This window comes from Calypte anna, chromosome 7, assembly GCF_003957555.1.
Source record: "Calypte anna isolate BGI_N300 chromosome 7, bCalAnn1_v1.p, whole genome shotgun sequence".
Classification (NCBI taxonomy): domain Eukaryota; kingdom Metazoa; phylum Chordata; class Aves; order Apodiformes; family Trochilidae; genus Calypte; species Calypte anna.
In genome coordinates, this window is record NC_044253.1 from 9,825,695 (window position 1) to 9,850,373 (window position 24,679).

Consider the following 24,679-nt stretch of genomic DNA (forward strand, 5'->3'; position numbering starts at 1 on the left):
GGTGTGGTGGAGGGTGGATTTTTGGGAGAGGGTTAAGTGGGATCCCTCAGAATCCATGGTGGCAGGAAGCTGTATTGTGTGTTGAATTTAAACAGGAGGTTTGGGAGATCTGGAGCAGAAAACAGGGGCTCGGGAGGAACAAACACTCGCTGCTTCAGAAGGGTGGTGATTTCCTTTCGGGTAAACACGTCATTAATCTCAGGGAGCACATTCTTTTCCATCAGAAGATAAGAGATCCGAGTTGCCTTTCTCGGGGCTTGGCCTTTCTAAATTGTTTTAACTGTAGCTTTTGCTCCTTCAATTACCAACTTTACATAATCTCTCATTTTGGGTTTGCCAGGCTTATTATGGGTTCAGAGAAAGTGGGCAAAAAAGTGACCTTTCCTTCTTTCTTTAAAATCTCTCTGATCCTTCTTCCCCAACTCCTCTCTTGCCAAGTTTTTTTTTAAGTTTTTTTTTTTTCACTAAAACTTCTATCTGTTTTTTGCTATGCACAGCTCTGACGAATTTGAAACGTCAATGTGCTGTTTGTCCTAATCTATGAAACCATCTCCCTGGTGCTAATGATAAAATAGGAGCTTATTTGTTCACCACAAGTGGAAAAATAGCACTGGGCTCCTCTCCCTGCCCCTCCCAACCTGCCTCTTGCCACTCAGCTTTGGTCTGGAATTGTTTTAGGATGCTACTTGCCATGGCCAGTGAGACATGGGGAGATTCTGGCTGTGTCACCCAGCACTTCATTTTCAGATGGCAGCATCCTGCCCCAGGGGGAGATGGCAGTGACAGTGCTGCTGCTCTCACTGCTGCTTGCCCATGGCTCAGGATCTGTGGTCGCTTGTTTGACAGCAAATTTATTAAACTGAATGGAGCTCTGAGCAACCTTGGCTGGTGGGAGGTCTCCCTGCCCATTGGGGGCAGGGGGGGTTGGAACTAGATGGTCTTCAAGGTGCCTTCCAACCCAGACCATTCTCTGATTCTGTGGAATGGGGTGAAATTACAGAGGGAATTCAGTCCTTCCTTCCCTTGTCTTCCTCCCAGTACTTTATGCTCAGGGCTGCCAGCAGTGATAGGGGCTGGGGTAGAGCTGGGGAGCTCCTGCATCCCCCGTGTCTTGGTGCCCTGGCAGCTTGAGCAGATGCTCTGCTGTCTTTTTGCACTGATCTGTCTTCAGGGCCACCTGCCATTGTGTAAATTGCATAATATCTGCATTTTCCTCATTGCATAATCACTGACCTGCAACGTGTTCAACACAAAAATTCCTCTCTGTTTTTTCCCCTGCCTAGCCTAAGATTCCCAGAACAGAAATGCTGAGTCTGTGGCAGGTAGGACATGGCCCTGAGGACTGAGATGAACCCAAGGCATGATGGAGGCTGAATCTGCAGAGTCAGGTAGCACAAGTCTTGGGTTTTCTCTTCTCCATCTGGGCTGGGCTGCGTATGCCCCATCTTCAACACTGGAGCTGTGCTGCTGCTCTAAAGTCCTGCGTGGAGCAGATGTACCCCTGGCTCACAGGAAATGTACCCTGATCCACAGTGACTTGCCAGGGTGTGCATTGCACTGGGCCGCAGGACAGGGCAACCCAGGCTTGGTATTTGTGGTCGCCTGTGTGGATGAAGCCAGCAGTAGCTGTTAGGAGACCAGGGCATTAATCTCTTCAGTCCATCCCATCCTCATCTGGCTCAGCTCCCCTGCAACTCTTCTGTTTTCCTTCCGTTTCTTTCCAGTCTTCTATCCAGAACTTGTATATCCAAAGGTGAAGCAGATGTCCTGGATGTTAAAACAGTTTTGTATCCTGGTAGGAGTTCAGCAAAGGTTATGTTAATTCTCTTACTTTCATAACTGCAGATCTCTTTTTCTTAGAGGACTGGGGATGTTCTCATCAAAAGCTGTTCAAGCATGTCAAGGCTATCAGCCCACAGCAAGGTGAGCAGAGAACTGGTGGCATGGAAAAGCCACCATACTGTCCTCTCTCCACCTCCAGCACTGCTTCCCTCTCACTGTTTTCCTTCCCAGCTTTCCATGTTTTTCTTAGCCTGTCCCGTGCCAGGCTGGCAGCAGCAGAGCAATGTCTGGAAGGACCAATGGAAGTGTTGGACTTGCTAGGGGAAAAATATACTGGGAGGACCTCAGGAGGTGGAGCTGGGCAGTTGCAAAGGCACATCTGCAGAAGCAGCCCAGCCTTGGAAGAGTGTTGGAGATGTGATTGTTCATGTCAGTGTTAAAACAAGCCCAAACACAGGAAGCAAAGTGTGTGCACAGGGGAATGGGACTTGCAACTGCACTGCTTTTATTTATCTTTTATTCTGTTGGGAAGGGTAATTCAAGTGTTATTCACGACCCCAGTGCCCTCTTCATGCCTCTTGGATGAAGCCAATCTGCTGGAGAGCAGCACCATTTCAATGACTTTCCTTGGGTGCTCTGTGTGTTGTTGTTGGGCTGGCTGTGGTCAGCCAGACCCCCATGGGAGCACCCCCTTTGCTGGAGAAGCCTGGAGCTGTGAGGAGCATGGCTGTGTTGGCACAGAGCATCCCTCAGAGCTGTTGTGTCAGAGGATCCTGTTCTGCCTGTTGTCTTAAGTTAAATACGAGAATTTGCATAGCAGAGGGGGAAAGACAAAGGTGAAGTCTTTGGATGACATTCGTGGCTTTGCATCCACCTCTTCACATCCAGTGTCTGTGCGGATGGCTGATCCTGTGTAGCTGTAAGTGGACTCTTGAGATGATGAAAAAACTGTTATTGATGGTGCTTTGGTATTGAGATGTTGCTTTGTCAAAGCCAGGCACACTCAGTCGTCCCTTGGCAAGTTCCTATATGGTAGGCTACATGTACACTTTGAATTTGGTGGCCACTAGACCCTCCGTGGATGAACTTCTGTGGGCAGGAGTTGAATTAGTAAATTAAGGGCTTTTGGAGGGAAAATTTTAATCCTTCATTGCTGTAGAGCACTTTGACCTGTGTAGAAAATAATTCGGTTTAAGCCACTCAGCCATCTAATAGACCACAGCTTCTGACAGTTACCATTGGGCTTGACTTGCCCACTGGAGAGTTAACAGCTCAGAATTTCTGGGCTTGTACCTTTCCCTCAGCTAAGGGTTTGGAGGAGGCAAATGCAAGCTTGTGGCTGATGAGGAATGAAACTTTATCTTACTGCAGAGGTGTGTGTTCAGGTGAGGATGGCAGCTGTGAGGACCATTCCTGTTTCCTCCATGCTGGTGTTCTCGGGTACCTCCAGCAGCCACACCAGGACCTCACTCCTGGCATGTGCTTGAACTGCTGTCTAAGGGTAATGACTGGGTTTTTGAGCTTATGCCAGAAGGATTTAGAGATGGAAGAAGAAGAGGGAAAGAGAGAGAGGAGATAATTATGCCAAGGATATATAATTACCCCTTGGCTCTCCACCTCTTACATCACACGGGGTCCTGAAAACACTAGGGTCAGACCTGGGAAATGTGCTGCAAGACAAACACTTCCAGCTGTGCCTCTGAGAGCAAATCTCAGCAAGTACCTTCCAGGCAGGAACGTGTGGGCTTACTTATTTAGGAAAAGAAAAAAAAATCTCCCCACTTCAAGCCTTCAGCATCCACCTTCATAATTAAAACCTCTAATCACAAGCAGAGCGCAATACGTGACTGTCTTCTGGGAGCGGTTTCTTAAGGTGGTTTTCCATTTTTGTGTTATTTAGCCCCTGCCTCAGTGCCAGGGTTTACTTAACCTTATGCTTGTGAACAGGGTTATTGAATTTGGCCAAGACCTGACTAATCTGTAATGAGCTCCAGGTTGCCTGGGACTTGGCAGCGCCAGCATCCTCTGTGCCGTTGCATAATGACCTGACCCCATGTAACCATCTCTTTGCCTTGCACCCCTTCTCCAACCTCCTCCAGCCCTGCTCTGCATCAGTGCTGGGTGTCATGAAAGGCCTGCTCTGCTAAGGTGGGTCCTGAGTGCCAAAAAACACATTGGCTGTTTTTGTTCTGTTCCACAGGGTGAGTGGCAACAGAAGCTCAGCCCTGGAAACCAGCTGCATGGAGGGGACATGTGATGGCACCCAGCCCAAAGCTGGTACCCCCCTCACAGGCATCTGTGGTGGCCAAGGGGACATGAGAATCCCATCCACCTCCCTCCTCCCCTTCCACCTTCATGGTCCCCCTGTGCTTGTGACTGGAGGATGCTCATCCTGGAAGCTCTTCCACTTGAAACTTGCTAGGTGGTTTTTATTGTCTATTACCTCATTTTAATAAGGGCAACTGGAAGGACTTAATTTGTCAAAAATCACTGTAATAATTCAGATGTTGCTCTAAGTCAATTTGTTTCTCTGTTGTTTATTTACTTCAGCTCAGCCACTTGAGAAATCCATTATTTGCCTGCTTCTTCTTTCTTCTGATGATGAAAATAAATTGTTACCACTCTTTGTTGTGCATTTCCCATAAGGCTGACACAGTGCAGAGAAGGAACCACATTCTTTTCCTTCTAGCAGGATTCTGGTAAGATTGTTTATATCACTTCAGCCTCCTGCAAGCCAGCTGAGAGCAGGATCATTAAAGGCAGGATCTAGAGGCTGTGGGGCTGCATAAATTAATTGAAAGCAAAATCAGACAAACATTTTGTAATGAGCAAGAAGGTAGGAATCTGGCTTGGATCTCAGGTACCCAGCCATTAGCTGGAGGAAAAGATCCTCTTCGAAAATACAAATACAAATAAAATTTAAAAAAAACCCAAAAGGTCTGCCTTGTTTGGAGATGAGAGGGACAAATATAGACCCTGTGGTCTTTCCTTCCCTTCTCCCTCCTCCAAAAGGGCTCTTCCCTTTTGAAGTGCACTTTCAATGGGATGTGGATAATTGACTCTGTGAACAACTGACCGACTGCTCTGTTGGTTTAACCGATTGGTCTCAGTTGCTGATTCCTGTTTTGTTTTGGATGATTTTCAGCCCAATTGCCCTGTCAGCTACAATTAGTCCCATTAATATGACAGCTGAAAGGTCACAGGGGACTCGCTGTGGTTGCAGGCAGGAGGGCATCCAGGAGATGCTCACAGAGAGTTGTTCTCAGCTGCTTGGTCTTATGATGATAGGTGACTTAAACTGATGGTGATGGCAAATCCTGGCATGAAACTGATCAAAAGGGATGTGAGATTTGCTTCACAGGAGAGTGCTTGACTGAGAAATGAGGTTTGGGTGAATTTTAATGCTAAAAGAAAGCTCCTGGTTCTGTATAAAGGGAAAATGTGGAATGGCTGGGCTTCCTCTCACCCACTAGAGCTGTGAGGAATGGAAGCAGAAGTGGGATGGAGTTTTAGGCTCATCCGGTGATTCTTTCAACAAATCCACTGCTGTCATTTTCTGTGGTTCCAGTAACATCTGCCATGGTTTCAGGCTTTGTCTCTTACATCCAGAGAATAGCAGGAATAAAGTAGGAAAGGGCAACACAGACGAATGGATGGAGCATGAGGAATTGTTTGACTTCTTAAGGTTTGTTAGGGGTCAGATGTACACAGTTGCAGGTTAGATGTTGGACTCATGGATCTCTCAGTCTCTGTTTGGCCATGGTATGTTCAAAAGGGTGTCACAAAAAATGTAGCCTGGTTGTGCACTTGGCCTTTTGTATGAGAAAGAAGACATAAGGCAGCCAAAGTGCCTGGATCAGTCATTCATTGAATTATATAACCCCAACAGCTGGCTGGAAGACCTTGGTTGGAGATGATCCACTCATAAAGCAGAAGGCTGTTTGGTCAGGTTGTGGTTTTGGTTTGGTGTTATTTTCCTTAATTGCTTGGATGATTGGAAAAGGCAATTCAATTTGCAGATAACCCCAGCTGGGAAGAGCTCATAGCTGCCTGGCTGAAAGGGTCAGACTTCCAGATGACCTTGCACAAGCTGGGGAAGTGGTGTGAAAAGGATGATTTGTGGTTTGATGAATTTTATAGCCTGGCAGAAGCCATCAGCTGTGCCAGTGCAGGATGGGGACAGTTTCCGGTAGGTGAAAGGATGCTGCTAAATAATGCAAGTGACTTGTGGGTCAGGCAAGAAATAGCATCATGAACCTCAAACAGGGTGATTTGGGTTAGACAGTAGGGGAAACCTAAGTGATAAAGACAAGAGAATATGGTGTAAAGCATAAAGAGACGATAGTCTGCTTCACAAGAGATGTTTAAGAATCAGAGAAGCAAACTTTTATCAAGATTGACATAGATGTATTTGGTACTGCTGTGAAGAACAGGTTGGAGAAGGTCCATCTTTGAGTGAGATGAATATTTTGTCCACCTTTTTTTAAAACAAATCTAACATTAACATTTCTAGGAGGAGAACATGCTTTGTGAAAAATCCCTTGGCCAGGGACTGAAATTTTGCTTGAGCAGTTTGGTGGAGTTTTGTAGTCAGCCCAAGCGCCTTGCTGCCGTGGGCATGAATTCTGGTTGAAGGAGCTGAGATCTGGTCTCCCAGGAATGTAAAGCCTACACAAATCCTCCCTTTATGATTCCAAAAGCTGCATTTTATGCAGACACTCAGGAGGGCCAGGGGTCAGGGTGTGCCACTGACCTTATTCCCTTTAAATCTCATCTGTTCCTAGTGAAGATAGCTGGAGCTTTTGAAAAGCCTAGCAGCAGGAGACCTTTTCTAAAAGTGTGTTTCCGTCCATGTTTGGGCAACACAATGAATGCAGATGTAGTAGGAAACTGTTGATTATCTATAGGATTTTTCTGTGACAACTTCAAAGCTCTGTGGTTAGTTATATTCTGAATCTGTAAATGGATATGTCTTGTGTTCAGAGCTCTGATTTAATTTTCCGGTTTAATCTATTGTCCAAACATCATTAATGTTGTCTTTGAGGCATGGGGCAGCTTTGATGAAGTCTTTTTTTAAAATTTCTGGCCATCACCCTGTGCAGCTATAAACAACATCCTGCCTGCTAATGAGAAAATGTAAGTTATTGCAGTCACATGTCTTGTGGAGAGAGACTGTAGTGGCAAGAGTGAAGAAGGAACTGACTTTGCTCACCTCCCAGCCCAGCTGGCAGGAGTGTTTGGATTACTGACAGGGAGGAGAAGTTTCCACAGGTTTAGATACTTCATTAAAAAGCAGTCATGCCTGTTGGATGTGAAATTATTCATTGCATAAACATATAATTAATTCCTTAACCTGCTTCTCATGAGTTCAGGATCTAAAAACCTTTCCTAAAGAATCCTCTGCCAGCACATCAGCTGTCAGGTTCAAGTATTCTTAAGAAATCCAGAACTTTGGAAGAATTTGACCTGCCCTTTGAGTGTGAAGTAGGATCCTCCATTACGTGCCCAGTAAACCAATTGCATATTGTTGATGTCCTACCCCTTTCCTCTCTCTCCCATCTTTTGTAAAACTTTTTGTTTGGAAAGGAAAACCCATGTGTGTATAATCTTGGGAAAACCTGACAGAGTTAATGTGGGGAGTGGGGCATGGCCCAAGGTCTCGACGTTTGCATCTTGTTTCCCCATGATAAACATCTGCAGAAGATTCAGGAGAAAGGTGGCTGCTACTGATGCACAGCCCCATGTTTAACCTTGGTTTGGAGTTGAACAGGAGGAGAGCAATGGCATCAGGGGGGTAAGCACACAGTGTGGCGTCAGAGCACTGGGTGGTTTTAGGGAACCATTTTCCTTCTCTGTTGGGAAACCCACCCTGTAGGGCAGAGCTGATCCTGAAACAAGCTGGTTTTATTGTTTCTGGCTTAGTTGTTAACCAGTATATAAATTGGGTGTGTTGGGCACATCTCAGGTCTTCTCTGGGAAGAAACTTGACTGGTAGAAATATAGAATTGGGATGTGGTGTGAGGGCTTGCTCAGGGATGCAGCTGTCTTATGGCAGCACTATTTTGCTCCATTTGGGAAGAGGATTAAAATGGCATGAATAAATGAGTATAAATAGCTGATGCCTGCAGCCAGCTTTCCTCCATGGACAGGTTTTGCAGAAAGATGTCCTGCTTGTTTGCAGATAGGATTCAAAATGATTTGGGCTCTGGATTGACAAAATCCTTCTGGCCCATTAGTGCCTCTCGGCATGCTGGTCTCCTCTGCATCCACCATCAGCTATGCCTTTCTCTGGCACTGGCACCCATGTAAACACACTGACCTCTTATCTGCTTTCTTCCCACACCAAAAAAATTCACATTCATCCTTTCAAACTATTCTCACACATGCTTAGAGGATGGGTGGTCACAGATAGCATGCCACAGGGTCTCCTGCTGTCCCTGTGGTTTCTGAGGTTCTTCTCTTGCCTTCTTTGTCTTTGCAGGGCATGGCTTTGTTGGCTACTCTGAAGAGCTTATGTTCAACAACACGCTGCCAGACTACAGCCAGGGGGAGTCCTTCTTCACCGTTTTTGGAGTGTTTTTCCCAGCTGCCACAGGTACTGAAAGTTTTGTCCTCCCCTCTTTCCCCCATAGTCACATCTTAGAGATGAGCAGGAGCAATAGGAGTTCCTCTGGGTGGCTTGGTGGAGTGACTATACTCAGCTGTAGGAGACTTGTATGACTATTTCAAAATATTCAGGCTTTCTTCCAGCATCTCAGATTTTGCACACTCCTGTCCTGTTCACTTGGTTGTTCTCTTCTGTCTCTCAGTAGTCAGAAACTTCTGGTCAAATCTATTGGGTGACGTGGTAGCATAAATCCCTCCCTTCCTACCAAGAACAGGGCTGAGTCACCAATCTTGGCCAAATGCTGTCAGATGACAAGATATGAAGCCTTTCAGAAAAGCTTGATCATGATTTATCTTATTAGATAGATCTTATGACTTGATTGGTTGCTCTGGGGTGGTGGGAAGAGCATGGAAGGACCAACCATGGGCAGGTGGCTGAGCTGGTAGGATGCCATCACTCATGATGCTGACCCAGCACTCTCTGCACAGCACCACAGATTAATCTTTGCATGTCCACACAGCTCATGCTTATGAGCTTAGCTGGATGCATTCATACTATTCATTCCCTTAAATTACCAGGAAGATCCATATCCCCTTTCCAAAGCTGGCAATCTCCAGTGGGAATGAAATAACTATCAGCTGGTATTACAATACCTTTTGTTGATGCTTGGTTTTTTTAAGCTATAAAAAGTACCAATTATAAGCAGTTTCCATAGCAATGAATCCTTGGATTACAGAATGAATTTTCAGAGGATTAGCTCTAAGCAACTCACTGGAAGTTGTTAGCAGAATTGCTGTGGTACAGGGAGATAAATGAAAGGGTCTTGTGAAACATGGGCTGGAGGAACAAGCTGCTAGGAGGTCAGGAGCATTGGGTGTAGGACTTCAGATTTGCCTTTGAAGGTCTCTCTCCCCATTTATCCATGCTGGCTTTTGTTTCCATGTAGACTTCCTCCTGGAAAACTTACATGCCTGAGCTATGGACACCATGGAGATGTTGGCTTCTGCCAACACCTTTTCCACCAAGAAAGACACTTTTCCCACCAGTCCTTCCTCTGATGCAGGAAAGCAGTTTTTCCCAGCTCCCTGATTATAGAAGAAGGAATAGTTATGACAAAGCTGTGCAGAAAATTACCATGATTAGCCATATTAAATGGTTCTTCATCACTGCTAATGCTTGGCTGCTAGGAAGAAGGCCAAAGCTAATAGATATGATTTATTTAAAGCCCTGGCAGCCTGTTGCTATGTTAGTTTGCAGTAGTAATACCAGTAGTAATCTGAAAATATGGTTTGGACTCATGTATAATTACTTCGGTTGCTGCACAGCTTTTTCATGCATTCTTTTTAATTGCTTGCTTATTTACAGGGTTGAAATTATTCCTTCAGAGTAGCAGTGCCAGTGATACCATATAACACAACTGCTGCTCCTGTTACTGCTGTTGGTGGCACCATGGTGATCAGGAGCCTCACCTCTGTCAGAGTGGTTCCAAAGAATGTTTATCAATATAGTGATAGGTGAGATATATATATATATATATAATATAAAATATATATATAAAGCATAGGGTTGTGTTCTGTGCTGTGCCTGGAAGAACCTGTGGTCTGGCTGAGAAAATTTTAAGGTGGGAGTCAAGACTGCTTTGCTCCAAATCACAAACGGGAGCCCTGTGCAACTTCTGGAGTGCAAGGGATGATGCTAAGGTTTCCCCAGGCAGGGCAATGAGTGAGGGTTGTGGTTTCCCCAATCCCACCTGACCCCTCTGGCTTAGTTTGCCATCTCTCCACTGATGGGGCTGCCCTGGCAGGGCTGCTGAGGGGACCCCAGCATTGGTGGGGTCCCAGGTGCTGGAGCAGAGCTGCTTCCTGCAATATTGTGGGTGAGCCTGGATGCAGCCCAAGCCCACCAGTGGTCTATGAGACAGATGCCACGTCAGGGATGGGTGCATTGCAGGCTGAGGAGATGTGCTAGGGCTGCCAGTGCCTCTGATGCAGGTTGTGAGGGAATGGCAGTGCCAGTCTTCACCAGCTCCATGTGAAAAGGAGCAGTAGGGACATGCAAACTGCAAAGCTGTCACCTCCAGGCTGTGCTCCTCCCTAGCACCATCCCCAGGTGGTACCTATCTCTTCTGGAACCTCCATAGTGACCTGGCCAAAGCTCTGGAAGGAAAAAATCTTTGCATTAAGTAAGATGCAACAGAAACCAAGAGAGTTTCAGTGGAACTAAATCTTGTTTAACTTTGAGCAGTTACTTTGAGACAGTTTGAAACATTTCTTTGACCCAAAGCAATGTTCTGTTTATCTTTTAATATTGAATCTCGTGTTTACTCTTTTTAATTTTTAGCATATGCTAGTTTACCTTTTAAGATTCTGTTTTGATAATAAATTTTTTCTAAAAAAATGTTTAGAAAATTGTGAAACAAGATGTTTGGGCCTTTCTGAGATTAAATGTTCCTCTTTGAAGTGAAACTATTTTGACCTCTTCAGGATAAGGTCTTTATTCAGCCTCTGAAATGGTTATCTGAGTTCAACTGGTTCAAGTTTGGTCTTTAGGATGAACAGAGAAGTGGTCTTAAGTTGTCCATTTCCACCAGCAATTGCAGTGAAATGGAAACTTCAGAAAGACAGACTGGTGGCTGTAAAAGCCAAGAGGCACCTACTTTGGGAAAGGGGAGCACGATCTGTGGGGGGGTCCTCACTGGGACCAAGTGGGGAGGATGAGCACTGTGGCCAAGGGTGATCATTCCAACCTTTTGAAGACCAGTAGCAACTTGATGCCTCCTGCAAGCATCCTCCTTGGATCGTTTTGCTCCAAGTCCAGTTGTTTACTTCATTTCTCTGTATTTTATTGGTACAGCTCCAGTGAAATTGAGTGAAGTTATCCTGGCTTTGCAGCTGAAGGGTGGTAGGCAGAGGCCTTCTGCTTAAGCTTCCTGCTTAAACCATTCAGCTGGATGTGCAGTGCAGCTGGCTTTATTCCCCCAAGTTTGTCATTTAATAACTGAGAAGTAGCTGAGTGATCCAAAACATACAGCTAGAGCTGGCCTGAATGGGAGTGCATGGGCACAGGGGTCTTGGCTTTGCCAGCTTCAAACAAAAAGCCCAACACAGTTGCTGTGGAAGGTGTGAACACCCACAGAGATTCTGTGCATTAACAAGGTGTTTTCCTGCATGTTTGTAAATAACTTCTTAATGCACGTGGTTTGCTGCTGTGCTGTGTTAGCAACCTCCCAGCTACCCATCTACTGAGGGCTTTGTGCCCAGATGGGGTCTCAGGAGCTGCCTGCCCACCTTCAGCTCCTAGGACTGCACAGCAAGAGCAGCAGCAGCTGTGCAACCACCAGTGCAGCTTTAAAAAGAAGAAAAACATCAGTTCTGTTGTGCAGAGAACACTTTCCTTTTTCTACTAAATCCCTGAAGTTTTCCAGCTAATGAAAGAAGTGTGTTGTCATGTGATACAAGAAAGTGAGTGAAGCCGTGTTAGTGGAAAATATCATCATAATGAAACCAGTGCTGAAATAAACCGTATTTGGTGCTTGCAAAATGGCAGCGAATAGATTTACAAGTTTTGGGCTAAGTGATCAGATGATGTAAACTGGCACAACTCCCTTGAAGTCCATGGAGAGGTGCCAGCTTACATCAGTGGAGAATTTGGCCCTTTTAAAAAATTAGCTACAATTCTTATCTAAGATTTTCCGTTCTCCATCTCTTGGGTGAAGGAAAAAAATCCCTTTTATATTTTACAGTAAATTAACTGGAAAATGCAATGGGTGTTTGCAAGTGGTCATATCTACAGCTACACACCATCGCTGGTGAAGTCAGAAGCCAGAGCTGGTGGAGCTGATGGTTGTGTCTATCCTACTGTGTAGGTGGTCTCCTTGAGCACGTATCCAATGCCTGGATGATGCCCAGGACAGGATTACACTGGGAATAGCAGCAATGTACAGACTGTCTCAGCCATAATTTCCTGGCTGAGTTGACTGTGTTTTCATGCTTCCTTGTCCAGAAGCTTTGTCATTATCTTCTGCTCTCTGAGATAATAACCAGTGTGGAAAATCCAGCCCGCTATCTCGCTGAAACAGAGAGGGATAATTTTCTCCATGGACAATCTGCAGATATGATTGCTTGAGTTCAGAAAGAATTGGCCATTTCCCTAGGGGACGGCTCTGTGTCTGGAGGAGGGAATGTCCAAACTTCTCTATGCCATTGAATTTCATATGCAAGTGTAGGGTTTTTCTTCTGTTGGGCAGCCATAAAGTCTCCATAAAGGCTGTTTGTGGCTGTTTGCAGGACACACCAGTTCTCTGATGGGGTTTTACCAAGGATGGTGGAGATTGTTTTGTTTTTTTAAAAAATGAATCAGGTTGTCCCTTCATTGAAAAGTGGAGTGGTTAGTCTGCTGCTTACAAAAGACTTCTCAATACTGCTCTTTGTCAGCTCTCATCCTGTCTGTAAAATTACTTTCTGAGTGACAGTGGTGACAGTGGAGTGGTGGCTTTGGCATTGTCCAAATGCCTGTGCTGGTAGGCTGTCCAACCTTCTGTGCTCATCAGGTCTGGGCTGTGGTTGGAACATAGAGATGGCTTTTGCCTGAGTGACTGAGAACATCAGTAGGTTTCTTCTGTTGTGGCCTTGGCCTGAAAGACATTAGACTCTGGTGATCTCCTGGAGGTCATGACAGAAGCTAATGGTGTGCTCTGGCCTTGCTCTGACCCCTGGTCACTGCTGAGCAGGAGGTCAGTCATCAACCTCAAAAATCTTGTTTCTGTGGGTCCTGGCAGGTCATCTCCTGGCTGCTCCTGCATGTCTGTGGGTCTGTGGGAGGGAGGCAGTGCAGTGACCTGGGCTGCACAGTAACTGATGCACAGATGGCTCGTGTCTTCAACTTTTTTTTTTTTTTTTTTTAATTTAGTAAAAAAAAATGCCATTTTGGTGTTTCCCTAGTGCTTTGCTGAGCTAGGAGTCTGGATGAGGAAGAGGTGAGTCAAGCTCAAGCTGGGAGATTTAGAGGTGGTGCCAGATGTTTGGGAATCTTGGCCAAGAGGCACATGAGATTAACAGCTGTCTTGACAATAGTTTGCTCCCTTTGTAAGAAAAAATTCTGAGTATTCTCAGTTTTGTGCTTTGCCCCTGAGTTGCCAAGTAGTGTATCACTGGAATGCTTTGTAGAGGCTCCATTTAACATGAGGTTTGTAATCATTTCCGTGGGCATCTGCCTCCCTAACTTTTCTCATCTCCATCTAAGCCCATGCCTTTTGCTGCTGAACAGCACTTGAAAGCTTTATTCGTGGAGAAATGCACCAGTGGATGGCTTTTAACAGTGCTATTCAGAAGTACATCCATGGAATAGTCTTCCAGGAGAAAATTAAGAACTTGTTTTGATTTGTAATGTTTTCGGTATGGTGTCAAGGATTCAAATCTGGTCTGAATCTGGAAGGCAGCTCTTCCAGGAGCTGAGGAATGCCAGGAACCCATGGGGACTGCTGGGGCTCCATTGCTGTGGTGGAGAGGAGGACAGAGAAAGATGACTGTTGTGTGGAATGATTAAAGGGGGCACAAAAAAAAAAAAGAAAAATCATTAAGGAAAGAATTTTAATGATAAATAAAGAAATAAAGAAAGCCCTGGATGCTTAGCTGATGTGTTTGGCAATGTGTGCATGCTTTATGCTCATTAATGTGTTGTCCTCATGGCAGCACAGCAAGGAGAGGAAGTGTTAATGGTTCTCATTGAGCAGATGGGGACATGGAGCTATGAAGAGGGACACCAAAGCTGAGACCCTGCCCCCAGTTATCAACCCAACCTTTGGTCCATGGGAGCATTCCATCAGTGGCCATGCAGGGTCTGTAGGGAAGATGCCCATCCTGCTGAGCAGGGTTAATCCCCTTTCCCCTGTCCCATGGCTCCCTCATCTTGGGAGAAAAGCCTCCCAAACAGCAATCAGTGTTTGAGCTTTAGAATGCAGTGGGTTGCCTCTGATTTTGAGCTGTAGCCACTCAGATTTGCAGCCTCAGGAACTGAGTTTGTAAATTTTGTGTCCTCTGAAAATGGGGAATGGCTGCTGGGCTTGGCAGCTGCGTGGCAAAGTGGCGTGTGGCCACTCTCCTGCTGCTGGGGCTGGCAGATGCTGTGCATGCTGTGATGCTGGCATCCTCCTCCTCCTCATTGTTGCTCTGGGATGAGCTCAACCCAGCTCCTGGGGACTGTCCCGTGAGCCCTGCAGGCTGGCAGCTGGCTCACATGTCCTTATGAAGATGTTAGTCTGACATCCCAGGGGTGGGACAGCGATGGGCAGAAGTCAGCGTCTTAAAGAGACTCTTCTGTCCTGTCTTCAAGCTGTCCGCATAATCATCAGGATTCTGAGTCATGGGGTTTTATTTGTTTATCTTATTTATAGCAGATATCTGTTGTCTTCGAGGAAAAGTTTTGGGATAATGTGACAAGAGAAGTTGTGGTTTTATGTCAAGTCTGGTTGGACTTCAGCTGCTGGCAAAGCCTCTTAACTAATTTGTACCTTGGGATCCTGGCCTCAACATGGAGCGGGGCTCCATCCTGTTCCCCTTTCTTGCATCTTTAAGTGGTGATTTTTTTAGGCTAAGGACTGTCCCTGGCTGTACAAAACCCTGTACTCTGGCCTAAAATAACAGCTCAGTACTTTATTCTTAGTCCTACCACGTGTTTTCTACGTGATGCTGGGACAGTCACTTGCCCTCTCAGCCCTTCTGTTTTCCTATCTGCAAAGTGAAGATAATGCCTCCTTCCAAAGCAGGTCCCTTGGCTGGGAGGTGCCACCTACGTGCTGAGGACTGTTATTTGCTCTGCTAAAGGGACATGTGATCATCATTAAACAGGGACAGGACAGGCTGTTTTGTAACTGTGATTGTCCCCCGTGAATGCAGGGACCTGTAATGGAGGTGGCGGGGGGGCTGGGGGACACAGTACCACCTGCTGAATGTGCTGCTGTGATGAACAGTAGCATTTTTCTTTTCAACAATTGGCCAGCACTGTCTTCTGTGAGGTTTACATTAAGATAAAATGGGTTTTGTTCAGATTTCTGTGGGGTTTTTTTTTTCTTCTGTTTTGTTGTGGTTTTTTTCTTTCTCTTTTTTTTTCTGGTTTATTTATTTTTGGTTGGTTGGTTTTGTTGGTTTGTTGTTTGTGTTTTTTTCCTAGCACTGTTCAAACTGGAGAAAAGGTTCTTTGTAGATGTGTTAGAGGTGGTTTGCTTCTATTAAAGATATGAACAGTTTTTTTAACCTAGCAGTTGATGGGAGCCAGGACCTGTGTGTGTGGAAGTGCAGTGATACAGTTACTGCTCTAAAGCAATCAATTAACCGATTCATTAAATTACATGACATCTTGTGTAACATACATGCTATAATTTAGATTAACTCCAAATTGCATTTATGTCTGCAAAATACAGGTGTGATGGCCGGGTTCAATATGAGTGGAGATCTCCAGAAGCCTGCTACCAACATCCCCCTGGGGTCTCTGGCTGCTATTGGCACCTCGTAAGTCACAGATTGGGGAAAATTTACTCTTCAGAGACTGCCCTGGATGTGACCAATCCATTTCATGTTCCCATCAGCCTTTTATTACTCAGCCATCTGGAAAATTAAAGTCTGGCTCTCATTCAAATGATCATCCATTACCACCACCTACTCTGGGTGGGTTAGAGAAGAGGTTCATTAACACAGACACATAGTCAGCCTTTCCTCCTCCCTGGGGTGGGATGTGTGGTGGTGCCAGAGCTGCTGCCCTCCTGCAGCCCTCTGTCCCTGGGCAGGATACAAAGTTCTCAAAGGCTTGGAGCAAGTGATTCTGTCACATCTTGCTGATAATTTCAAAGTGTTCTCTATAGAAATAGAAAAAAATTATATAGATGTATATATATTAAAAAAACAATAAAACTTTATACAATACATATAAACCTATAATTTTTATTACTGGGGAAAATAAGGTCAAGACAGTTGAGATGACTTATCTACCTGCAAGACTAAGGCAACACAGGAGCCCTGCACCCTCTCTCCTGGAAATGCTGCTTTCCAGGCATAAAATACTGTTACCTGTTAAAAAAAATCTCAGTAGGTTCCTGCCTGTTCTCTTTGCCACTTAAACTGCTTTAAAAATTATTCCATTTAATTGCATACCAAGGTTCAGACAGGAAGGAATTATCTTCTGAATTTAGAGGGATTTCTGCTCAAATTGGTGCTTGTTTTTAGTGAGGGGATTCCACAGGACACAAAACTATCACAGATGGATGACCTGTGGTCATTCACACCTCTGCTGCCTGGACTTTGCAGACAGTTTGACTTATCCCCCCACCTGAGTCATGGAAGTGATAGAGATACCAAAGGAGGAACAGGAGTGAGGTTGTAGAGCAGGCTGGCTGTGGTGTTTCACATCACTGCCAGACAAGGGGACCTGTGTGCAGAATTATGGAATGATTTGGGTTGGAAGGGACCTTTAAAGGTCATCTAGTCCAACCCCCCTGCAATGAGCAGGAATATCTTAAAGTAGCTCAGGTTGCTCAGCGCCCTATCCAACCTGACTTTGAATGTTCCTAGTGATGGGGCTACTACCACCTCTCTGGGGAACCTGTTCCAGGGTTTAACTATCCTAAGAGAAAAACCTCGTCTTTATATGTAGTAATACATATACGCTCCTTTCATTTAAAACCATTGCCCCTTGTCTTGTTGCAACAGGCCCTACTAAAAAGTCTGTTCCCAGGACACCTACCTGGGTGCTGGTAGCTTCTGCTTAGGGGTACCACAGGATCATGCTGCAGCTGGTTCTGGTCCAGTGGGATGGGTAAGCAACATGGGTTGGTGTTATATTTAACCCCGAGAATAAATCATGGAGGAATGGCCCACGCAGAGTGACTGAAGACACAGCTTGCCTGTACTTGACCTTCTGGATCTGATAATGGGCAGAATTCTCAATGGTCTTGTCCTGCTGGCAAAGAGTAGTTTCTTTTTTGTTGTTGTTGTTTGCAGGTGGTTTCTGTACATGGTCTTTGTTTTCTTGCTGGGAGCCATTTGTACACGCCAGTCGCTCCGCTATGACTTCATGATAGCAGAGAAGGTAACTTGTTCAAATAACCCTGCCTGGCTTCATGGAATGGTGCTTTTGGGTTGCTGTCAGCCTTACTGAATGCTTGAGTTTTCCAAAAGCCTAAGGAATTTGGGTACCCATCCCTCACTGAAGCTCAGGACGATTTCCTCATTGCAAATCCCAGTGCACAATTAATGTCAATAGTTTGGCATCCACCAGCACATCCAGTAAAGCCAAATCTTGGTGTAATCACCCAGAGATTGCTTTGAGAGCTAAAATATGCTAATTTGCTCTAATGAAAAATGATGTATTTTATTCAAAGCTTAGACCAAACTGAAACCTCTGAAGAACTCCACTGCTTATCTTCACCAAGTCATAGGAACTGCATTTCCGTATCAGTTGGGCTGTAATTGCAGGGTGAGCAACAGGATTATTAAGCACATGGGTGTATGTACAACAGGGAGGTTTGTAGTGTTACAGGCAATGAACCCTATCACTGCAGGCCTTTAAAAAGAGAGCAAAAGGTGTGCCACTATCTTACTTTAAATGGGATGTGGAGGGGCTAATTTTCTGTTATTATTTAAATTATCCAAAACCCGGGGTTCACCATATTTGACAGTATTTCTTGTGATTAATTTAAAATGGAGGTGATTGCCAATTCTGTGATTTGGAACATGGTTTTAGTCTGAAATATCAATTTGAAACTCTGGCTTAATTTTCTTTCTAAGTAATTGTAGTTCTAGACTTCCTCCAGCCCCCCAAATAAACTCCAAATTACAGGGGGGAAGGGGGTGGGCTCCTGCCACGTGCTGCTAAGGTAAAAAATCATCTCTGCTTCAGGGGAAAAAAGAAGGAGCCTACCTGCTGTAAGGCAACATCTCTGTATGTCAGTGTGACAGATTTAGTGGGTGAAAAATATAGTTACTAAAAGAGCCAGATTTAAGTTAATCAGCTGAAGAGAAAGAGATTGTTAAAGCTGTGTTTTAACTTTAAACTTTCTGGTGGGGGAATAAACAAAATCTTCCAGTAAAGAATGTGAAGATATTTGATAATGCTAAATATAAAAAAGCAAATTCAGCTTTGTTTTTTAGTGTGGAACAAAACAGTGGTGCAAACCCAATATGCATGTTGCTTCTTTGAATTATTACATGCTGCTTTAAATATTAATAACTTTTTTTTTTTTTGTGGGGTGGGAGGGGGAAAAAAAATCACACACCCAAGGAGCACTTTCCCTTTCTGTCACTTACAGGTGAGCGAGTGCTTGGCAGCTTTTCTCCCTTACAGTACTTGTTTGCCTTTTTAAACATAAAAATGAGACTCAGTAATTTGCTTCTAATGAGCTCAGAGTGCCAATTTCTTACAAAGTATTCACAGCCTCCGTGCTCAAAACCTCTAGCAAACCCTTTCATCAGCCTTGGTGAAAAGGACTCTTCCCCTCTCACCCTGATTTGAATGTCAAGTAGTACATTTAAATGCAAGCATTTTTGGCAGCTAAAATAATATATAATGTCTGGCACAAGTGATTGTTTCTTCCAAGTATTTCTCTGAGAAGGACAGGATTGGAGGAGATGTGAAGAGAAGATTCCCCATTGAGTGTCTGGTTATGGGTCTAATGGATATCTGTTGATATCTGCTCATCTTTGCCTCCAGTTTCCTCTGTCCCACAAGATAAAATTCACTAGGCCAAGTGGATTTTAATGGGAAAAAAATGTTGTGGCAAGAGGATTTTATGGTTCTGGACCACAGCATCAATTTTACATGCCTTTCCCAAAGAGGAGGCATTTTAGGGCTTTTTACCCAATCTCCTCCTTCCTGCACTTGGTTACCATAGATGAGGAAAAGTAAACATAACTTGAACATCTTTATCTATGAAAATTTTTGTAATTCCTTCTAAATAGCACAGGCTGCCTGGTTTGAATGAGGGCAGAGGCAGGGAGCACCTATGTTCATTTAGACCTTTTTTCGATGAGAGGAAGGGTGGAAGGGAATGAGATGTAGGGGATCTGCATTGGTGGGATCCTCTGCCATGGATGTCTGTCTGTCTGCATCTGCAGAAGCTCACTTCAGTAGAGTCTAGGCAGGACAGATCTGGACCAGAATTTGGTGCTTTTCTCCCTGCTTAGCCACTCTGCTGATGTTGCCCCCCATCCTTTGCCTTCCTCTGTGCCTGGCTGTCAGGCTCGTGCAGTCTTGCAGGATGTGGGGATGGCTCAGATGACCCCAGATTTTAGTCTCCTTGGCTCTTTTGGCCCATGTCTTTACTCCATAGTACCTATAGTACCAGGAACACTCCCATTTCCAAGTTTCTTGCACAGAGTTCATATTGAGGGGGATGTGTAGGGTCTCTTTTAGAAGTGCTGTCTCTGCTTGCATCTCTTGACTCTGGGGGTCTGTGCAGGGGGACCCTATTCCTTGCTTCTCTTCTGGACAATGAGCTGCTCTCCTTTCCCTCCATGCCTGCAGGAGATGCTCCCCATCTGAAAGGGTGATTGCTAGAAACTGGTAATAAACCCATCCTTGTTAGCACTGCAGCTTAAAAGTGGGTTTTGGGTTTTTTTGGTTTTTGTTTTTTTTTTTTTTTTTTTTTTTTGGTTTGTTTTTTTTTAAGTTTAATGTTGGCCAAAGGAAATTCTTTTCTCATTGAAGACAGGAAAATAAGGTCATTGTATTATATCCCTCAGACTGTGTTTTTTGAGGTGACATTCATTTAAGTGGCAATTTTGATTTGGTTTCTTTCAGGATTGGTTTTCCCCTCTGGGACACAGGGCTTTGTCTTCCTGTTTTGGATGGTTGGAGGCCCGGGCAGCTTTTCCTGTACGATGTGCCCTGTATATAAGGGATCTCTCCTGAAATAAACTCACTTCCAGTTACTTAAGGGGAATCTAATAGCAGCTGCTTTGCTGCAGTTGCTCCAAGTGACAAAGAATTTCTTGGATATGAGCTTGTCAAATGGCTCTGCTGGTACAGGATGTTCAGTATTAAATTATTTTTATGGGATAATTTTCCTGTACTAATTGCTTGCACTTCATGCCACAGACCAGTTAAATTGCTGCTTTCCCATGGCTTGCTTTATTCATTTGCAATGTCACAAAATATATGTGATCTCTTAAAATAAATGTCTTGGAAGCTGCTTGAGGGTCTTCAAAGAACAAAATAATCAACTTTATATTTTCTCTGCTCCCCCCAGGTATCCTTGGTGGGTTTCTTGTTTTTACTAGGGCTGTACATCTCATCCCTGGCCTCCTGCATGGGAGGGCTGTATGGAGCACCCAGGATCCTGCAGTGCATCGCCCAGGAGAATGTGATCCCCATGCTGACCTTCCTGGGACATGGGGTTAGTCATCCTTTCTCCAAGACTGCTGTCAAACCTTCACCTGAAGGACAACTGGCCAGGAATTCTGTGTTTCTGTAGGGTGAGATGGGGGATGTATGAAAACCAAAGATGGGAAAGCTTGGGATATGGTAACCTAAAATAGTCAGAAAAGGTGGGAAAGGTGGGGGGATTTTTTCAAATGCTTTATCTGTGGTGGTTCTGATCCTAACCACAACCAAGAGAGGTACCTGGTTTTTCTCTCCCCTTGGCCAAGCACTTTGGTGAAGTGGTAACTACTGCCTCTGTCCTTTTTTCTTTTTACTTTTCTTCTTTCCTGCACTTTTTCTTTGAGCAGTTCCTGTCCCCCTTGATAAGCTCGTAGCTGAGTGACTAGTCCTGGTGCAGTGGACTGTGTGGACTGTGAAGAAGAGAACACTTTTTTTTAAGATAAAGTACCTTTTTGGCACAATAAAATAAAACCAAAGTGCAGATTTGAAAGGTTAGGTTAGGGGGCTGCTAAGCTTTAGGAGTGCTTGGAAACAAAGCCTGACTTTGAACATGACATGAGGCTTTTTCCTTGTCCTCTAAAGTAATCCTCATTCACGTGAGCTGTTCCACTGAGATCAGTCTGTAGTCTTGGGCTATGCATTGAGAGCAAACTGTTTTTTAAGACTTCCTCTTCTTCTAAACAGGGAAATAAATTTCCTTCACTCTCAGTAGCCAGCAGCCTGGAACTCTCTGTACCGTGTGACTGGAAAACTGTTAGGTTGTTTTGCTTCTTCAGAGCAGCTTTTAAATACAGAAAAAATATTTTATTATATTGGATTAAGGAATGTTTAAAATATGCCAATGTCTTATAATAATTTTATATATTTTTATGTCTCTCAAAGTATTTTTCTAAAATTATAATTGTAAGCAGTACTACTAATAAATAGCAATAATTATAAGTGAAACAGGAACAATAATGACAGCAAGAACTTCCTGCTCCTGAAGACAGTTTTCAGGTGATCCCAGAACAAGCTGTTGTCCACTTGACAATTCTTTGCAAATTCCCAGTGATTTAGCAAATTTGACTGCAGAGCTGACTCCTGCTCTTCTCTGATAATTTTCAGTCTCCCTGTCAAATTTTCTGCCCTGAACTCTGTCCCAGGAGAGAGCCACAATGGGAATGGCTCAAAAAGAGAGGTTATCAGTGGCAGATAACCCCCATCTTTCTCTCAGACTTCTTGAGAATCATCTAGGTTTGTTTTATGGTTAATACATTTAGTTTGCTCTAAGCAATCTGTTCCACATCAGTTCTTTTTTCTGGTTGAAAAAAAATTATTGCAGCCACCATAACCCCAGCTGGTGGGAAGGACACAGCTACTTTCTACAGAGTTAAACCCAAGCCAGAGGCATCCTGAGATAGTGCCATCTTTTCCCCATCTCAGTACATCTTTTTGATATTGAAGATCCTCTATCCCTGAGGGGTATTTCTATTTCATTGTGAAATGATGGAAGGTCCAGACCTTTTCTGTTAATAAATAAGAGTGGAGGAAATAGAAATAGTTTCCATTTGAGCTGTGTGTTTGTTAAAGAAGCACATGCACTAAAGGAAAACCTAAGATATTTTGAAAGATATCTTGTAGAATATTTTCCAGCAAATTCTTTATGATCCTGCACAGGCTTCTCAGGTACCAAAATGATGAGACAGTGCCTGGTCCAAGGAGAAGGGGTTAGAGCTGGGATTAAAATTTCTGAGCTGATAGCTCAGTCTTTCCACACCTTGATGGCCTTTGCTTTGTACCTTTCTCCTCCTCTCCCTGCCTTCCCCCCATTCCAAAGGAGAAGAGCAGGTGGAGTTTCTCCTGGCTGCCTGACTTCCCTCCTTCAGCATCCTTGGCTCCCCAACCTTTCTGCCACTTTTCTGCTGCTGGGCAGATGTGGCTTGGGTGGGGGAAAGGAGGCAAAGAAACTCCAAGTGCAGAGGGCTCAGCAGACCATGGATTTAGCTCAATCTCATGTCAGGGCAGGACCAGAAGCTGCTGGTGTGGTTGTGGCAGCTCTCCCTACAGCAGAACATCACTGGCTGTGCCTGGCAGTGGGAGGCAGACTGCAGCCTGGGGAAACCCTTTGGGTAGGCAGCAGTGCTGAATCCTGTACAGAAATAAGAGAGAAACAGTCAACTCTCATTAACACATTTGATTGCCAAGCCTTCTCATAAGCCCCACAAATCTCTCTGAAGGTTTATTGCTGCTTTAATGGTGTTTTGCCATGGAGATACAGAATAAGAGTAGATGGATTTTCCAAAGACAAAGCTTGACTAAAGCTCAGAGGTGAGGTAGGAGCTCAACAGATTTTGGTTTTCCAGCATGTTCTTTAACTTATTAAGCTAGTGGGCCTCTGCTTGCACATCCATGCCTGTATTTAATGAATAAGGGAGTACTGCAGGGTTCCCAGGTATAGGGGTGCCACCCACGGCAGCTGAGCAAGTGGGAAATCCTTGCAGCAAGGCTCATTAAAGTTATTAATTTAAATATAAGTTTTTTTTTAATTTTTGAACTAGAAAGGACCCAACAAGACTCCAGTGGCTGCAATTTGCTTAACGAGCGTCATCACCATGGCTTTCGTCTTCATTGGGCAAGTGAACATTCTTGCTCCCATAGTCACCATCAACTTCATGTTGACCTATATTGTCATAGACTATTCCTATTTCTCAGTTTCCTTGAGCTACAATGTTCAGCAGAAACTTGACGAGGCCCAGATGGAAAACTCTCAGCCTGCTCATTCCTCCCAGCCTTTAATTTTCAGCAAGTCCTCCAGCCGTGCAGCAGATGGAGTAATTCAAAGCCTATCAAATGGCACCTTGCTGGAATTCACAAAAGACATGGACCAGCTTTTTAAACCATTTCATAGTGAGCCAGAAACTTGCAAAAAAGATGGAGCTGAGAATTTAACCCAAAAGGCCAAACAAAAGAAGGCAAAGAAACCAGCCAAGCAGATGTTACAAGACAGCTTTCTCCTGGATCTCCATCACGATGCGACCCCAGCTCGGAGTGGCTGGGATGAGACCATGGAGCCCCACAGGGAGAGCTGGCAGGGCCTGGCTGAGCAGAGCATCTGGTGTGATGTGGGTCCATGCTTATCACCCACTGTGGAAGCCCAGCAGAGCCCTGAGATGCTGGAGGTGGGGGAGCAGCTCTGCAGCGAGGCGCTTGTGCTCCCCGGCCGTAGGGGAGAAGGTGAGGGCTGTAGGAGATGGACATCTCCATCCATGGTATGTTCCTGGAAAAAGGTGTGAAACTAGCTTTATATGGGGCTGCTGTTCAATGATTCATAGCAATAATATAATTTATTGCAGGGGCAGGTAGGGTTCATGGCAATGCATCACAGGAGAAGTTCCAGGGTAATTTCCTATGGTAGATTAATCACAGGAAAGCAGGCAAGACTATATTTAGTGTATGCTTGTTTACTATATACTCATTTATCTACACATGCACTCTTAGCACTGTACATTAAAAAGGATTTGAGTGTATCTGGGGGTTTGCTTCATCCTGGAGCAGGGCAGGAGGGAGGGAGCCCATGAGTCTAAAACTCAGGATATTAAAATGCAGTTGTCCCCATGCCACCAGTGAGGCCTCTAAGCCACAGCTAAGAGCCTGAATTTGTTGTGTTGATGATGTGGGTATTCAACACATCTCATTTCTGTAGTGTTTTATCAGAATGATTTGATAAAGGTTCATAAGCCCTTCCAATGGAACAAAACTCTATTTCTGGTCTTTCACAAATAGGAAAACTGAGGCAGAGGTAAGCAGATGTGGCCTTCAAACAGGCTCAGCACCAGAGCTGGCAACACCTTCTTACCTTGAACTTCTTTTTTGCTTTTATTTTGGAAGGTTTGGTTAAACTCTGTGTCCTGGTTTGAGCTGTCAGCTAGGATTTTTCTTTGG

The 24,679-nt window shown here is 44.6% G+C and overlaps 1 protein-coding gene across 2 annotated transcripts in view; it reads left to right on the forward strand.

The window, feature by feature from the left end:
• Positions 1-24,679, forward strand: part of SLC12A8 (solute carrier family 12 member 8) — a 49,927-nt gene that overhangs the window by 16,511 nt on the left and 8,737 nt on the right. Inside the window, exons 5-10 of one of the 2 annotated variants that reach the window (XM_030454681.1) lie at positions 1,846-1,923; positions 8,264-8,377; positions 15,807-15,894; positions 17,380-17,467; positions 20,625-20,771; positions 23,296-23,971. In XM_030454681.1, the coding sequence (XP_030310541.1) occupies positions 1,846-1,923; positions 8,264-8,377; positions 15,807-15,894; positions 17,380-17,467; positions 20,625-20,771; positions 23,296-23,971 (1,191 nt within the window). The remainder of the gene's footprint in view (positions 1-1,845; positions 1,924-8,263; positions 8,378-15,806; positions 15,895-17,379; positions 17,468-20,624; positions 20,772-23,295; positions 23,972-24,679) is intronic. The other variant, XM_008497015.2, reaches the window with a different exon arrangement.